Source organism: Meles meles, chromosome 7 (assembly GCF_922984935.1).
Source record: "Meles meles chromosome 7, mMelMel3.1 paternal haplotype, whole genome shotgun sequence".
NCBI classification, from domain to species: domain Eukaryota; kingdom Metazoa; phylum Chordata; class Mammalia; order Carnivora; family Mustelidae; genus Meles; species Meles meles.
In genome coordinates this window covers 127,325,153-127,344,154 of record NC_060072.1, presented here as the reverse complement: position 1 = coordinate 127,344,154, position 19,002 = coordinate 127,325,153, and the positions used below count along the sequence as shown (strand labels likewise).

At 38.6% G+C, this 19,002-nt stretch overlaps 1 protein-coding gene across 1 annotated transcript in view; it reads left to right on the top strand.

Moving 5' to 3' along the window:
* Nucleotides 1–19,002, top strand: part of ST8SIA6 (ST8 alpha-N-acetyl-neuraminide alpha-2,8-sialyltransferase 6) — a 152,456-nt gene that overhangs the window by 88,067 nt on the left and 45,387 nt on the right. The window contains exon 4 of the mRNA XM_046010504.1: nt 15,142–15,228. Within this exon, the coding sequence (XP_045866460.1) occupies nt 15,142–15,228 (87 nt within the window). The remainder of the gene's footprint in view (nt 1–15,141; nt 15,229–19,002) is intronic.

Below are 19,002 nucleotides of genomic sequence, written 5' to 3'. Positions count from 1 at the left end.
TTAAAAGAAAAAATATTAATCAAAATAAAGACGGCTCTATAATCCTAAAAGATCCACTCAACAGGAAGATTCAATAATTATAAACTTAATAACAGAGCACCAAAATACAGAGAGCAAAAACTGACAGAAATAAAGGGAGAAATAATCAATTCAATAATAATTATAGACTTTAGTACCCTATTTTTAATAGTGATTAGAACAACAAGACAGAATATCAGCAAGGAAATGGAAGACTTGAATAACACTATACATCAATGAGAACCGACAGACTTCTATTGAGTAGACCACCCAACCACAGAATGTACATTCTTCTCAACACAAAATATTCTCCAGGATAAATCCTATTCTAGGCTATAAAACAAACCTCAAATAAAATTAAAAGGGTAAAATTAATACAAGGTATGTTATCAGACTACATTGTAATGAAATTTGAAATCAATATTTGGGAAGAATATGAGAAACTTATAAATATGTAGAAATTAGAAAATTCTCCTAACTATGCAATGAGTCTACAAAGTAATATAAAGCAAAATCAGAAAATACTTCAAGATGAATGAAAATAAAGACACAGTATATCAAAATTGATAAGTTGCAAGGGGTGATAACCAGAGCATACTAAATTTCATTTTTGAGGTGATGATATGTTCTAAAATTGACTGTAGTGATGGTTGTCCATATCTGTGAATACTCTTCAAAAGCCAATGGCTTGTATCCTGTAAGTGGGTGAATTACATGGTATATGAATTGTAGTCGACCCTTGAACAACATGGGATTAGGAGCACTGATCCCCCTCCTGGTACAGTTGAAAATCCATGGATAACTTTTGACTCCCCAAAACTTAGCTACTAATAGACTACTATTGACCAGAAGCCTTACTAGTACCATAAACAGTTGGTTAACACATATATTATATGTCATATTATATTATATACTGTATTCTTACAATATGGTAAGCTAGGAAAAAGAAAACGTCAAGAAAATCATAGGAAAGTGAAAATCCACCTACGGTATTGTTCTGTATCTAAAAAAATGCCAGGTGTAGGTGGACCTGCACAATTCAAACCTGTGTTGTTCAGGGGTCAACTTGTATCTCCATAAATATGTTAAAAACTTCAGTGTGCCTACAAATCACTTGTGGATTTTATTTTAATACATATTGTGATTCTGTAGGTCTAGGACAGGGCCTGAGATTCTGCATTTCTTACCGTCTAAACCATGTAATGCCAGTCCTGCTAGCCAGGGTTCCATAATTTGAATAACAAGGGCTCTACCATCAGATTTCTTGTTATCTTTCTGACACATCTCTTGCCAGCCATGAGTGAGTGCATGACTCATGGGTGATTTCCAGCCACCCTGTCCATCTTGTTCCTCAAACATACCATGTCTGTCTGTTCCTCAGGCCTTGGCACTTGTCATTCTCTTTGCCTAGAATGTTCTTCACATTTCCACACCCCTGAATGTGCATGGCTTCCCTTATCACTTCTTGAAGTCTTTGCCTAACTCTTACCTCCCAGTGAGGTCTTCGCGACCACCCAACCTAAATTGCAACCCTATTTCACATACTTTCCCTCCTTTCGTGTGGTATTTTTCTTCATGGAACTGAAGAACATGCTGTTAATTTACATATTATTTGGTGTTTTAGTTTGATAGAGCTGCTGTAACAAATGCTGTACACTGGGGCTTCAGTTTACAATATAAATGAATTTTTGCACAGTTCTGGAGGCTGGAAGTCCAAGATCAAGATGTCAGCAGGTTTGGTTTTTTCCTGAGGCTTCTCTCCCTGCCTAACAGACAACTACCTTCTTGCTGTGTCCTCATGTGGTCTTTTCGCTATGTATGCCACACTTCTGGTATTTCTGTATATACAAGTTTCTTTTTCTGATGAGAACACTAGTCAGTTTGAATTAGGGCCATCCTAATGGCTTTGTTTTAATTTAATCCCCCATGTAAAGGCTTTATCTCCAAATACAATCCAATTCTAAGGTACTGGGTGTTAGGGTTTCAACATACGGATTTTGGGGAACATAATGCAGCTCATACATTTTGTTTATCATCTGTCATTCCCCTATTACAATATAAATTTCCTGAGAATATAGATTTTTTTTAAAAGCTGTCTTATTTTGTTCACTGTTGTATTATTGGTCCCCAGAACAGTACCTCACAGATAGTAGATTCCCAGTAGGTATTTACTGAGTAAATATATGAAAATAAAAGAAGTGCTATAGACATATACTAGATTCAGGGTGATTGTTTATATGAGTCAGAAGGATTTAAAGGCAAAATGTTAATAGTCAATATATGGCTTAAAACTCTTACCAGCTATAGTACCCATGCTAGCTCCTTCACTGTTGTAATTTACTCAAACTACAGGATGGAACTCTTCAAGAAATGGAGACACTGACTTTATTGGTTCTCTTAGATCCCTTGCAGTATATGGAATCCTACTTCTAAAAATTGATAGTATAAAATTCACTAAATTGTTATTTTCATCTTTGGCAATTCTCATATATGTCTGGAGATTTCTTTCTATGAACTTGGAAAGTAGATCATCGTATATTTTTTTTTTCGTATTCAGAAGTTTTGTGGGATTGTGTTTTGAGAGGAAATAGGAAAATCTTTTTTTAAAAAAGCAGCTTCCTTGTTTGTTTATTCATTCTTTCTATCCTGGTGATGTGTTTGCATGTAGCAGATGTTCATGAAGGAGGTACTGACAACTATGGTTTTTGCTTTGCTCTGAGGTACTGCTTGAATTGGGCATTATATCCAACTAAAGCAGCAAAGTAAATTTACTTACCCCAAAATAATTCTGAAAATAGCATCATGAATGAATTTTTGTTTGTGCTATAAAATTCCTTTTTAACCTTCCATATCTACTCGCTACTCTTTTTTTTTTTTTTTTTCTTTTTCTTGCTGCATGTTCCACAAGGATGCATTAGTTAAACTCTCATAAACTTTGGCTTCTGATTAGGGTCAGTCTATGGAAATCATAGGCAGGAAAGTGGGAGGAGAGAGAGTTTGGAATATTACTCCCCTAGATGCTCTCTGTGGGCTTGGTTTAGGGATGACGCCTCCTCTATCGAAGGCCATCGCTCCTGTCTAGTGGCCCTCTTCTGTACCTTGAACTACAGCTCTTCTGGGCAGCCTATAAACTTGGGGCAGTGACAGTTTTCCTACTCCACCCCGGTTGCTGGCCTTAGAGTGGGCTTCACCAACCTATGTCCCCTTTCCTTTGCCATGCCCCACCCCTTTGTAAATAGACACCCCATTCCCTCTTGGTTGTCTAACCTCAGTCACTGTTGCAGACTTTCCTATCCTGTGTCTTACACTGTAATGAATAGCAAAACTCCAAAAGTTAATTGCCTAGGGCAGAGAAAGTATTCTTTTCTAAAAAAAAATCAATATCTGACTTTTTCACATATGACAGTTTGGAGATTTCACTGGGGCCATGAGGAAGAACACTGGCATTTTTAGGAATTAATTCCTGAGGCTTTTTAGAATATTTAACTTGTGTGTGTATGGAATGTATGGAGAAGATAAAAGTTTAAGATCCCTTCCTCCTATGCCAGTTGACAATAGCCACAGCATTCTAGATAGAAGCTACTATCACATAGAGTTGAACACAATGTAAATTGAATTCTTCTACCCTTAGAGGATGATATGTCAGTACAGTATGTCTGTACTATTCATAGCCCAACTGAATATATGTTCTATATACTTCTTTTGTTAGCTGTCATACATTCATCAACCATTTCTTTAAGAAGTTTTGCCCCGTAAAAAATGATCAGCTGTATTAACTGAAAATCTTAGAGCATTATACTTATTTGCGGCATTTGGTTTCTTACAGACCTGAGCTCCTCAAGGGTTTGGTAGAAATAGCTATAAAAAACTGGTCTAGGGGCGCCTGGGTGGCTCAGTGGATTAAGCCGCTGCCTTCGGCTCAGGTCATGATCTCAGGGTCCTGGGATCGAGCCCCGTGTCGGGCTCTCTGCTCCGTAGGCAGCCTGCTTCCTCCTCTCTCTCTGCCTACCTCTCTGCCTACTTGTGATCTCTCTCTCTGTCAAATAAGTAAAATAAAATCTTTAAAAAAAAAACTGGTCTATTCAGGAACACCACTTAGAAACCTACTGACTTAGGGGCACCTGGGTGGCTTAGTTGTTTAAGTGACTGACTCTTGATTTCAACTCAGGTCATGATTTCAGGGTCATGAGATCAAGCCCTGTGTTGGGCTCCATGCTCCCCAGGGGGTCTGCTTGAGATTCTCTCTCTCCCTCTGTCCCTACCTCTACTTGCATGTGTACTCTCTCTCTAAAATAAATAAAAAAAATCTTAAAAAAAAAAAAAAGAAACCTACTGACTTAATATTACTGGGGTTTCTCCATGCATTTCTGTAGACAAAAAGCTTGGCTTTCACCATGAAGTGATATTATAGGAAACTAAATTAGTATCTCAGCAGCTTAAATGGAACTAACAGATTAATATCTTCAAGGTAATTTCTAGGCATCTAAGTACCCCATAAGTATTTAAAGATTACATGAATTAACTGGAAGTTATATAGGGCTTTTAAAAGCCCTAATTATGTCTTAATTGAGATAAAACTAATCATAGCATGTGGGTCTTTATCTCCAAAGAGAAGTTTCTAGAATAATATTTTCAATTTTAATATATTTACTTAGTGTCATTTCAAATGTTACTTATAATTTGTATTTTATTTTGAGTATTATTGATAATGATTTAAATAGACATTATTTATTCTTTTGAAAATAACTTACTGCATTATTTAGTATGATTTATTGTATGTCCTGGGACCAGAAAACGTTTCTGATGGGATTAATTTCAGCTTCATTATGAAAATAGATGAGATGCAGCGTGATGCATTGGAAAGAGAGCCAGACTATGAATCAAAAGTCATGTGTTTAATTCTTAGCTCATCCACTTACAATACAGTATTGAGCAAGCTGTTCATCTTCTCAGAACTTTTAGTTGTGCCATCCATAAAAATGGGGTAGTATCAAAGGGACAGCTATCTTTCAAGGTTGTGGGATGCGGGCTATCCTTTTTAACTGAAAACTAACTATAAATATAAATTTGCAGAGAGTATGATGTGAGTTAGAGCATTCTACTTAACAAGAAAGGTTTACAGAGACACTTTTCTCCTGTAAATTAGCCCACATTTGTGGCGCACGTGCAACTTTACCTTCTCATATGATTTTCCACTCCAGTCCTGCTCCCATTTGACAAATCATAAGGGTAATTTTAATTCTCTGAAAAAAGCTGATTGGTGATTTATTTTATATATAGAAAAAATGCTTCTTTTGATATTCCTTATTCTTTGGTCTTCCCTTTTTAATGTTAGAGGATAATGCTTCATTTCTAGAGTCAACATGCAAAAGATTCCCTGAACACAGCAACCTTGGGAAGAAAATAGCTTAAGGACTATCTTCTGATTATAAAATGGCCAGGAAGCTTTCTTCCTTTGTAATAGGTAGGTGTGCTATAATGTGTTGACTTAGTTTTAAATATCAGTGACTGTAAAGTCAGAAGATCTTCTATGCAGCTAACTTACTAGTAAAATTAGATACATTATGATTGACATCTTTCAATATCAAATTAAATTATAGCCAGCTACAATTTATTGGGAGATGTATGCCACTAAAACAAAAATGTTTTAAAGGCACTACATATTTTATAATGCACCTTTATTCTAATTGGCAATGGATGGTAATTTTAATGTTCTAGCTTAAGCTTGGTAGAAAGGAAAGAATGATTTTAAATTGATACAAACTCTGTTTCTCAAGGAAGTCAAAGTAAAAGTGTAGTGTAATTTTTTTTCCTTAAGCCTTTGCTCAAAATCTTGGTGGAGATAAAATCACCTTTAATTTCCAAGGTAGGATTTGTTGTTTGAACCGAACTTGATAGTTTTGTTTCCCTGAGGCTTGGGACCACTGTGGGTGAGTCTTGCTTGAAGAGTTAGGTGTGGCAGCCAGGTCTCACTTGGCCTTCTTGACCGGCCTCCATGAAGCTCAAACTGGAGTAGCAGTGGGGGGTGGGAGAGGGAGTGCAAAATTTTGAGCCAGGTCAACAAGCTGCCCAATTGGGGTAAGGTGTAGGAGCAGTCATGCACTCATTCATATTTAACAACTTGATCAGGGAAGAGGAAGCTCTAATTTGTCACATTTGCCAATGCCTTGGTGTAAATACTCCCACCTTGGTCGGTTTTAAGCTACCAGTGGTTTAACAGTTTAGAACAAATGATCATATCAAGCATCTTTTCTGACCACAGTGGTATAAAACTTGATACTGATTGCATGAAGAAACCTGGAAAATTCACAGATACGTGAATATTAATCAGTATGCTACTGAACAATCAATGGGTCAAAGAAGAAATCAAATTTATTAAGACTTGGTCTTTTTGCCTAACATTGTCTGTCTTGGAAAAATGTTCTATTTGTACTTGAGAAGAATGCATATGCTACTTCTTTGGGATGGAATGTTCTGTAAATTTCTGTTAAGACCATCTGGTCTAATGTGTCATTTAATGCTAATGTTTCCTTGATGATTTTCCATCTGGATGATCTATCCATTATTAAAGTCCCCTACTATTACTGTATTGCTGTTTATGTCTCCCATTAGGTGTGTTAATATTTGCTTTATATATTTATATTTATATATTTATTTATTTGTACATTTATTTATTTGTATATTTATGTATTTAGGTAATCTTGGTTTTTTCTCTTTGAACCTTCATACTAGCTTCATAAATGATTAATCTACTACCTTGACTATATATTTATCTTTCCAGTGAGATTTATTATTCATTTGTTTTCATTACTAATTCATGCTCCTTGTTTCAATGTTTAATCCCTTTAATACTTCTTTTAACATTGATCTAATGGTGATGAATTTCTTTAGCTTTTGTGTTTCTGTAAAACTCTATCTCTTTTTCAAGTTTGAATGATAACTTTGCTGGGTAGAACATTCTTGGTTTGAAGTTCTTTTTCTTTTGGTGCTTTGAATGTATCATCCCACTTCCTTCTGGTCTGCAAAGTTTCTGATAAAAAATCTGCTTATGTGGGTTCCCTTGTACATAAAAAGTGTTCTTTTTTTGCTTCTTTTGATATTCTTTCCTTGTCTTTAACTTTTGACACTTTAACTATAATATGTCTTGATATGGATTTCATTAGGTTCCTCTTTTTTGGAAGTCTCCAAGCATTTTGGATCTATATATTTGTTTCATTCTCTGGGTTAGGGAAGTTTTTAGCCATTATTTTCTTTTTACTAAGATTTCTGCCCCTTGGAGTGCCTGGGTGGCTCAGTGGATTATGATCTCAGGGTCCTAGGATTGAGCCTCATGTTGGGCTCTTTGCTCAGCAGGAAGCCTGCTTCCCCTCTCCCGCTCTGCCTTCCTCTCTGCCTACTTGTGATCTCTCTCTCTGTGTCAAATAAATAAATAAAATATTTTTTTAAAAAGATTTCTTCCCCTTTCTCTCTTTTTCTTCTGGGAGCCAAATGATATGAACAGAAGTCCATGTAATGTTGTTTCATTGTTCCCTTAAGCTATATTACTTTTTTTTTTAAAAAAATCCTTTATTCTTTCTGCTGCTCTGATTGGGTGAATTCCATTGCCTTGTCTCTGAGTTGAATGGTCCTTTCTTCTGCTTCATCTAGACTGTTGTGGAACCCATCTAGTGTATTTTTCAGTCCAGTTACTGTATTCTACAGCCCTGTGACTTCCACTTAGTACTTTCTTATATTTTCTCTATTTTTTGAAGTTTTTTCTATGCCTATCCATTCTTCTCCCCAGTTCTTTGAGCATCTTTATGACCATTACTTTCAACTCTTTAACAGGTAAGTTACTTATCTCCATTTTTTTAAGCTTTTTTTTTTTAGATTTTGTTTTTCTTTCACATGGAACATATTCCTCTGTTTCTTAGTTTTGCTTGAGCAATATGGTTTCTGTAAAGTAGATGAAACAACCCCCTTGCCCAGTCTTAAAGGAGTGGCCAGTGTAGGATATGAACCTTGTGACTCAACCTTACTCCAGCTCTTGGTTGTATCTCAAACCTTTGTGCTTATCCAAGCAGACTATTACAGGTTTCATCACCTCTAGTAGTTAAGTATGTGCCAGTACTTGTAAGCATCCCAAACGAGATGATCTCAGTGCCTAGGTTCTCACTGGAAGCCAGAATCTCAGACATCAACTTTTTAAAGTATGCCAATGTATAAGGTCCTGTGGTACTATAAGCCCAAGCCACCAGAATCAGGTGATCTGGAGGTGTCCTATGTATGGCAGTAGCAGAAATCAAAGCCCCAGATGAACGTAGACCTCTTTTCTGGATGACACAGTCAAGCTAGGGCAAAGCACAGAGAGAGCACCAAGATGATGTCCACAGCCTACATTCTATGAAAGCCATCTCCATAGGCCATAAGTGTGTGCCAAGTCTGAAGCCTACCCCTCAGACTGTAGCTCGAGGACAAGCAAAGAGGACTCCTTCACAGAAAGACTGAGTGGTGGGCTTCAGTTCACTGTCTGGTCAGTGTCCTGCAGGTGGTAGCCTGGAAAGAACTGTCTGACTGGTTGCCACAGTCCTATGAGACCCAGAAAGGCAAGCTCTGCAGTCACCAGAGCCAGAGAATCAAGAGGTATCACCTGGATGACAACCACAAAGGCCGGGGGTACCGGCATTATTAACCATGGTACCAGACATGGAAAGTTCCCCTCCAAAAGTTGCTTGCACTCTGGAGTACTGTCAAGTATGAGTATGAGGACAGCACCCTGCCCTCAAGGACTCTGGAAAGGATTACTGTCAGCCCTCAGGTGCATGTTCAGTTAGAAGCCTGCCTCTCAGGCTACAGTTACAATGATTAGCTATTAGGTTTCCCTCACTAATGTCCAGGCTCCTGGGCCTGTTGGCTCTTGTTGTGTCCCAAGGATAGTCACTGCTTAAAATTCTTTTTCTGTTGGTTAGAGTCCTATGGGATCTGTGAGTGACCCCACTGGTCACCAGAGCTAGGTCATGTAGAGGTCTCCCCTAACAGCAATCACAACCATTGGCGTGCCAGACAGGGATAGGAGCTCCTTTCTGATTGACCCTTGTTATTACAGACCCGTAAAACCAGGACCGTAAGTTCCCCTGGCTTCTAGAGCTGGGCAGTCAAAGTGGTAGCAGCAGAAATCAGGGCACCAGATGTATGAAAGCTCCTTCTGGGATATACTGCTGCTCTGGAGCACAGCAGAGGGAACATCAAGATAGCATCCATCAGTCTCCTGGAGAATGGTCCTGCAGGCTCCTAGATGTGTGTGTTCAACAAGGTGCCTGCCTCCTTAGGCCAGTGCTTTATATATGTCAGTGAGCCTCCTTCCATTTAGGTCTGGGGCACTCAGCTGTCATTGAGCTGGGTCCTGGGGTGGGTGAGTCAAGGCCATAAGCACTGGAAGAACAGTTTCTCAGATTGCTTCCACCTTGTGGGTCTTGGGACAGGAGCCCCACTGTTTTTCAAAGTTAGATGTTTTAAAGACTCGTCTGTCAAGGGTACGTCTTGAAAGTTGAAATGTAGCACATGGGCTTCAAAATTGCTCCTCAGGGAGAATCTCTGGGTTTGGAGTTCCCTGCTAGTGTGGGTCACTGCACTGGGGACAGGGTTTATGGTGAGATTGTGTCCCAGCCTTTCCTACTTACTTTGATGTGGTTTCTCTCTTGTTTGCTCAGTGTGTCATTGTTGTTGGTGGTGGTAGTGTTTTAAAGATTTCATCCATCTATTAGAGAGAAAGAGAAAGGGGGGGGGGGAGAGAAAGCATGAGCAAGGGGGAGGGGCAGAGGGAGAAACAGTCTATACCCCTGAACAGGGAGGCTAATGCAGGGCTTTATCCTCTGGAATTACCACCTGAGCTGAAGGCAGACACCCAACAGACTGAGCCACCCAGGCACCCCACAATGTGTAGTTTTAACTCAGCCAGGCTTTAGTTTAGTTTTGTTGTGTTTTAAGAGGAAATTGTTGCATATGTAGCTGTAGACTCTGTGTCTGAGCCGAGTTCAGGATCTTTCTGTGTCACCGCCTTGAACCAGAACTGTTCTATATTTTAACTCCACCATCAAAGCTAGCCATGTTGCATCTCTCTGAACACTTTTCTGTGGTTACTTACATCTCCCTCTGATTCTGACCTCTATTTCTTCTTGAGAGAGTTTTTGTAGTTTGTGTCTTTCAAGAAGTATATCCATTGTGTCTAAGTTGTCAAAAATTTTGGCATAAGGTTGTTATTATACTTTTATGTCTGTAGGACTGCAGTATTGCAGTCTCCGACATTGTTCTCATCTTGGTCATTTGTGTCTGTTTTTCACCTGAGCAATGTAACAGTAAGTTTGTCAACTTTATGTTTAAAACAAAACAGCTTTTGATTTCATTCATTTCTTTCTCTTATCAATTCCAGCTCATACCCTATTTTTTTCATGGTAATATTTCTTGCTCAGAAAACTACTTTGTCTGATATGAGTATAGACACTATAGCTTTGTATTAATTAGTTCTACTATGGTATATCTCTTCTCACCTTTTTACTTTTAACTTGTTTACTCATATGAAATGCTTATTTTGTAAATAATATGTGATTGGTTCCTGCTTATTTAAAATCCAAGATGACATTCTCTGCCTTTTGTATGTTTACATTATTTACATTTAATGGGATTATTCATAATGCTGGGTTTAAATCTACCATTGTGTTATTTGTTTTCTATTTGCCTGCTCTTTGTTCCTTTTCCACCCTTCTTTTGATTGAGCATTTTATGGTTACATCCTCGCTCTTTATGGCTTTGTTTTTACTGATTGCTTTAAGTGAGCAGTACAGTTTTGCCTTAAACAAAATGGGTTTGAACTGCATGGGTCCACTTATATGTGGGCTTTTTATAGTACTGTAAATGTATTTTCTCTTCCTTATGACTTCTGAATAAATGTCTTTTCTCTAGCTTACCTTATTGTAAGAATGCAGTATATCATACATATAAGTTAACATACAAAATATGTGTTAATTGGCTGTTTATGTTATTGGTAAAGTTTCTGGTCAATAGTAGTCTATTGGTAATTAAATTTTTTCAGAGTCAAAAGTTATATATGGATTTTTGACTGCACAGGGGGTCAAGACCATAACCCCTGTGTTGTTTAAAGGTCAACTGTATATGTCTTCTTGTCATCACAATCTGCTTTCAAAGTGATTTATATCATTCCCCTCTCTGGCCTTTGTTCTATGGTTGTCAGGCATTGATTTCTACAATATGTTATAAACTCCCCAATATATTATTATTATACTTACTTTAAACAGTCACTTATTTATTTAAGAGATGTAGAAAAAAAAAAGGAAAGGTCTTTTATATATTTACATATATATAGAAGCCACTTCTAGTGTTCTTCATTATTTTGTATCAAGCCAGATGTACTTCGGTTTCCTTTTTCTTCCATCTGAAGGACTCCGTTAGCATTGCTTCTACTGCAGGTTTGCTGGTATGAATTCTTTCAGCCTTTGTATGTCTGAAAAAGTCCCTGTTTTACCCTCATTTTTTGAAAGGTTTGCTGACTGTAGAAATCTAGGTTGACAATCCCCTAAATGATGCTCTTTATTTTAATCATGTTGTTCCATATCTTCTGATTTCCATTGTTTCTGACAAGTCTGCTGTAATCTTGCTTTGTTTCTATGTATGTAATATGTTTCTTTCTCTAACTACTTTTTAAAAAAGATTTATTTATTTGAGAAAGAGAGAGGGAGAGAGTGAACATGAGCTGGGAGGGGAGGGCAGAGGGAGAGGGATAAACAGACTCCCTGCTTAACAGGGAGCCCTACATGGGGCTTGATCCCAGGATCCTGGGATCATGAATTGAGCGTAAGATCAGACACTTAACTGACTGAGCCACCAGGCACCCCTCTTTTCTCTAACTACTTTTAAGATTTTCTCTTTATCACTCGCTTAAAGAAATTTTATTATTGTTTGTCTTACATAGTTTTTAAAAATATTTATTTATGTATGTATTTAGAGAGCAGATTTGCACAAGTAGAGGGTACAGAGGAAGAGGGAGAGAAATCCTCAAGCAGACTCCCACTGAACGTGGAGTTCTACTCAGGGCTTGATCTCCCCACCCTGTGATTATGACCTGAGCAGAAATCATGGGTCAGGTGCTTATCTGATTGAGCTACCCAGACATCCCTAGTCTTTTTGTTTTTCTAAACATCTCTTGTATTTTCAGTTTGTTGAGCTTTTTGGATTTGTGGGTTTATAGTTCTCATTTGGAAAATTTGCTGCCATTATTTTTTGAAAAAGTCTTTTCTTTCTACGGTCAAAATTTCCCATATATTAGGGCATTCAGGGTTGTCTCACAGCTTTGTGATTGTAACTTTAACACTCAGTCTTTCCTTTTATGTTTCATTTTCAAAAGTTTCTACTTCTCTGTCTCTACTTCTCTGTCTTCTCTGTACTAATCTATCATAGCTATACATCATGAGAAATTTAATTCTTTTCTGCCTAATAAGTGGCATTTAAAGAAAACTTCAAACTCTTGACACCTTTTGTTTTTGAGAGAGGATAGTAATTTCATACTTACTGTACTTTTTATGTTGTGTTTTATCCTGATGACTTCAAATACAGTTACAATTCTTATTGATTTAATGGAAGTAATTGTATTTGGCTTCTCTCTTTTCGATCTCTCTTTCATTGAGCTTTTTGAGGTAGCAATTCTTTTGTTACTTTGCCTGATAGACTGTGGTACACATAGTGTCCTGTCTTAAATATGATGAAATGACTAAAAACCATGCCATGGTGGAGATAAGACTCTACAGACAGGAGAGGACAGGCACCGTGTCATGATTCTGCTGAAGAGCCAGAAATTGAGAGAGCCTTGGGTAGGTTGCTGAATGTGTATTTCTTTTTCATTCTTTTTTTTCCCCTGAGCTTAACACTGTCTTACAGAGTCTCTGGGTTTCTCCTACTGTGTGGAGACAGGTAATATTTACTCCAGCTAGGAAGTGTCACATTTAGACAAAGCTTTGGGGATAGAATATATAGATCTCTCAGGCTCCCTGGCATGCTAAGACAAGTCTTAGGACCCGTGGGAATGAGGTAAATCTGTTAAGGTTGGAAGCCTGTATATGAGTAAAACTATTTTTAGCTTCTCTTGTGATGGTTTTTTGCTTTGCTTCTCCTTTATTAAAAAACAGTCTTTCAAGATTTTCAGATTTTCTTAGCCAGGCCAACAGCAACCAAGGGAAAAAGTATATATATATATATATTTTTTATTTTTGGCAACATCATTGAAGACAGAGATACCCAAAAGAAAGGTAAGGTTCAGAGGGAGAGGAGTTGCTTGGTTGATGACCTTGCCCACCTATAACAAATACCTCTTCAGAGTGAAAGTTTGGAGGCCCTGCATTTTGCTGGATGGAGATGGGGGAATGGTTTCTTTTCTTTCTCTCTCTTTTTTTAAGATTTCATTTATTTATTTGACAGAGAGAGATCACAAGTAGACAGAGAGGCAGGCAGAGAGAGGGGGGGAAGCAGGGTCCCTGCTGAGCAGAGAGCCTGATGTGGGGCTCAATCCCAGGACCCTGAGGACTCTGAAGGCAGAGGCTTAACCCACTGAGCCACCCAGGCACCACTGGCGGGGTGAGTGGTTTTTGACAGGATTTTTCATGGCCCTCTCCCTTCTCCACCCACCCACAACACACATTGCATCTCTGTAATGCAAAGCCTTCATCTCAAGTGGTAGACAACTAATGACTAAGATATTAATTTAAAGAAAATTTAAGGGTTTTTTTTCCCCCACACAAAAGGGTACTTGTATTTTATTTCTTATTACTTTTTTAATTTTTTAAAAGACAACTATCATATGATCTCCCTGATATGAGGACATGGAGAAGCAACATGGGGGGTTAGGGGGATAGGAGAAGAATAAATGAAACAAGATGGGATTGGGAGGGAGACAAACCATAAATGACTCTTAATCTCACAAAACAAACTGGGGGTTGCTGGGGGGAGGTGGGATTGGGAGAGGGGGAGCGGGCTATGGACATTGGGGAGGGGAGGCGAACCATAAGAGACTATGGACTCTGAAAAACAACCTGAGGGTTTTGAAGGGTCAGGGGTGGGAGGTTGGGGCAACCTGAGGGTTTTGAAGGGTCAGGGGTGGGAGGTTGGGGGAACAGGTGGTGGGTAATGGGGAGGGCACGTTTTGCATGGAGCACTGGGTGTTGTGCAAAAAGAATGAATACTGTTACGCTGAAAAAATAAATAAAATGGAAAAAAAAATATTTTATTTATCTGAGAGAGAGCAAGAGAGAGAAATCACAAACTTTGGGGGTGAGGAGCAGAAGAGGAGAGAAAAGCAGGCTTCCCACTGAGCAGGGAGCCCTATGTAGGACTCAGTCCCGGACCCTGGGATCATGACCTGAGCTGAAGGCAGGCAGACGCTTAACCAACTAAGCCATCCAGGGGCCTCAGCATTTGTATTGAAATGATAACCCTTCAAGACTAATGGCTATTCTGTGATTAAAGGAATTAATACTTACTGATGAAATTTCAGGTAGAAGGAGATTTACTGGGGACTGCGATCCTGCTAAACTGTACTGCTGAGCCTATAGATTTTTTTATGCCACTATATGTACATCTCTCTTAACTTAGCTTAATCTATATTTTTAGTGCACTATTCAGAATTAAAATTTAAGATGATTATTTTAGAGAAATTTTATCTGTATTTCACAACATAAATCAACTTAGAGTATAAAAAATGATAAACTATATATTTATGGTAAACATCTATAAAATATATTTGCCAGTGAGTTATAGCGAAATGAAATGGCTATAAGATATGAATGGAAATTGAGGTGCTGTCATGGTTTATTTGTAATACTAGACTTGACTTATGATATGTGCAAATCACATGTTCCTAAATCAACATAATAATTCTTTCCAAAAAAAATAATTCTTTCCAAATTTATGTTCCTAGTTTTGAAATGGGTATATTAACTTATTTCTATATTACTTTATTTCAGAAAAGATTTAGGGAGCTAAGATGAGCAGATTGTCAGAACGCCCTTTAGGACACGTACATGTGTGTTTAGCAATATATGGGATCTCTGTTTTCTAATTTTGCTGACATTTCACTTTTAGGTATTTAGAGAGTGACTATCTTCAGATTATCAGAAATATACAGAGCTGTCCGTGGAAACGACGAGAAGAAGAATATGAGAATTTTAGGTAAAGAATTTTTTCATAAGTATTATGAGATTTAAAGATGTCTTGTGTATTTGCTTTGCATGGGAAATAACATGTTGTTTGAAGGAAAATAGAAGGGGCCAGTTCACAATCGGATCGATTTTATCCTCAGACCCTCTCCTGAGGCACATGGCACTCCGTCCCCATCCCTTACATAGAAATTTAATTCGGCTATTGGGATTCATTACAAAATTCTTAAGTTGAAAAAAGAAATTTTAGAGGACATTGCTTCTTTATACCATTTGTATTTGCTGTTTATTAGTTTTGTACATAAAATATGATTGAGTTTGGGACTGTTTGGAAAACGTAGAGAGACAATGTCATCCAAGATCCCACTGCTTCTGAACAAAAACTGTTCCTTCCTGTGTTTTCCCTCCCAGTGTTTCTTATTAGCTTTTAAACAGCTTTTAAACAGCAGCCACATTCAGGAGTTTGAGTTGGCTACAGCTAATAACCTGGGGGGAGGAGTCACCAACCTGACAAGACCAGGTTATGAGTTGATGATTATAGAGCTGTCCTGTCCTTGCATAATGTGGGGCCCACCTGGACAGAAAGAAATTGTGTCTCAACCCTGTGCTACAGGGGCGCATGGAAACTTTTCAGGGACCCCTCACTCCCAGTCGGTATCGTACAGCGGGGCGCACTGTGTGCTTGTCCCTGCGCTTGCGTGGTCTACGCTGCTCCGCTTCTCTTGGGCCGCGTTCTCATTCTTTGCTAAGCATTTAACACAGGTTTTGTCCAGTGCCGAGCTATTTTTTGATGTTACAGGCCAGAAATATGTTTTTATCTTTACTGCTTCAGATTTTCAGACCTTAAGCCTTAAGTCTTTTGAAGACCTTCTTAAAGAGCCTGCTATCCCGGCAGAGTCTCTAAGAAGAATCGGCTCCTTGTCTTTCTTTCCTGTGGGAAGGCAGCTCTGATTTACACTGTGCTGCTGTGGCTCTGCCTGTCCCACCTTCAGTCACTTTATGCTCCGGTTACGGGACCAGCTGCCTCTTAATTCTGCAGCCAGTTTGAGAGCGGTTCATTCTGGCTCCCGGTGAGTGAAAGAGGAACCTCCTGACGGGGGTTAGAGCTCACAGTGAGAATTTTCCCTCGGTTGAGTAGCCTCATGGATGTGTTACTCCCTATAGGATATATTAGGCATCTTTCCTAACTGACCTTTTAGGGTGAGGGGCACGAAAAGGAATTCTTTTGTATTTAACTTCCAGGACATTTTATGTACATAGTCTGACATAGATGTAATGTTTTCCCTCAGAAGGCATAAATTCAAAACCTAATTCCCAATGGGCTGGTGTTCAGAGGTGGAGACTTTGAGAGGTGAGTATGTTATGAGGCCTGAGCCCTCATGAATGGGACTGATCACCTTGTAAGAGATCCCAGACTCCCCTTACGCCCCTTCCATTATGTGAGGACACAGCAAGAGAGTGCCATTGAAGCTCCAGAAAGCGGGCTCTCACCAGACACCTAATCAGCCGGCCCCTTGATCTTGGGCTTCCCAGTCTGCAGAAAATAAACTGTTGTTTATAGCGCTCCCGGTTGATACTGTTCTGCTATGGCAGCTCAGATGGACCAAGACACAGTCCCACTAGACTTGAGAGATCCCTGTGACCGGGAGACTGAGTAGAAAGTTGCAGTTGTAACTTAAATGATCCCAGGGTCAACAAGTAGCCGAAAAGTCTGGTTTAGAGAGGCTTTTCTACATGTGCAGAAGAGACAAAAAGAGGAAGAGGGAGATACTGAAGTATTGAGCTACTAAAGACTAGTCCAAGATAATCAGCTAGAAAGTGTAATGTGTTCTGACGCCAATCACCAAAGTAGGGGTGAAGGATCTTCTCCTTCCAGCTGTGAAATCGCCTTAGCTCAGACTTCCTGCAACTAATACAAGGAAAACAAAGTATACTAAGTAAGCAAAGTCTACTAAGCAATGTGCACTGTTTGGGGGCACTGGCAAGCTACCAAGGCAGGGAGAATTTTTAGGATTAAAATCCAGAAGAAGAAGAAAGACAAGGGGGGTGAGCCCTGCATTTGAGGATGCCTTTTCTCACAAGAAACTTGCTGCATGCAAAGGCATGGCTGACAGGGGAGAGGCTGAGCAGAGCTTCCAGCAATCCCTAGAAAAGATGAGTTCTCTAAATGAGTGAAGTCCAGATTTGAATCATTTCCATCCTCAGTTGGATTCAGATCCACCATAAGGCTAGATGTCTGATAGAAGCAAAAGCAAATCCTCTCTTGAAGGTCACCTCCTTCTCAGCCTTACCTGATCTCTGCAAATGTTCACACAGCATCTGGTTCAATTAAATAATAATAATTAAAAAAAAACCTCTTTAAGGTTTTTTTCTTTCTTTTTTTTCTTTCTTTTTGTGATTAAAAATCACAAATCCAAAGCTGCTTGAGTGTCAATGCTGCAAATTATGCTGCATAGAAGGAAAGGAAAAGTGAATTGGGAGAAATCGGAGGAGGAGACAAACCATGAGAGACTCTGGACTCTGAGAAACAAATTGAGGGTTTTGGAGGGGAGGAGGGTGGGACGTTTTGTGACCCTGGTGGTAGGTATTAAGGAGGGCACGTACTGCATGGAGCACTGAGTGTGGTGCATAAACAATGAATCTTGGAACACTGAAAAAATAAAATAAAAAAATTTCTGAAAGCCGTAGGGATGGATGATATACAGAGAGAATGGCCATTTTCTCCTTAGTACCATCTCAGTATAAAAAATACATCAGTAACCACGATGATTACCCATGGCCTATCTATCCCTCCAGGGCCAATTTAAGTAAACATCTGGGACTATAACACTTATTGTTTGTTGTCATGGAAGAGAACAGTCACGGTGACATTTATTTTTTGACTTGAATATTTATTATATTAGAATGTTCTTTTTATGGGCATATTTGTGAACTAAATTGTGTACACCCTCAACAGAAGTCTGTGCAATTAAATAATAATAAACTATCTACTTTCCTAAATTTTTACTAATACAGCCAGCTAAATCTGGGCAGTTTCTGGCTTATTTATAAAACTGGTAGTGTAGAAACATCTCCTCTTATTAATGATGGCAAATTCTCCATTTTCTTTATGTGAGCACTTTAGACCAAGTTGAAGAAGAGCAAAATGTGACCCTTAAAAAGGTGATCATACCCCTTTAACAGGAATTATGAAAGATGCATTAAATTCTGATGAATATGAGTATATTGTAAATCCACCCCTGGCCTGATTGTTGAAACTCCCCACAGTTGACACCGAGGAGCTATTGGGAAATTATAGGAACTCCTTTGACCACATGATCTAAAAATATAACAACTTTTAAGAGTTATTTTCCTTAAATAAATACACCACTCGCTAGCAGGGGGTTGAATTTTCTTTATCAACAAATATCTATTTATGTTTTTACTATGTTAAAGCACAGTAGACCCCCTCAGTCTGGTATAGTGCAGGGCCCAAAAGTAGAACCTCAACAAATATATTTCAAATGAATGGACACCTAGAAGTACACAAGAAAAACACAAGGTTTTCTTACAAACCTCAAAGAAATTGTAGTCAGTTTGGAAAGACAAAAAATAAAACTATGAATACTTCTGATTTAGTGTCCAAATGAGTGATTTATACAAATACTGTAATATATCAATGCATGGTCAGGGTGGGAAATAAAATTTCTTGAAATGTTTTGTGGAAAGAGATGGGACCTGAACTGTGACTCGGAGGATGAGTAGAAAGGAAGGCGTGATGGGGCCCAGAGTAAACATCAGTCAGTTT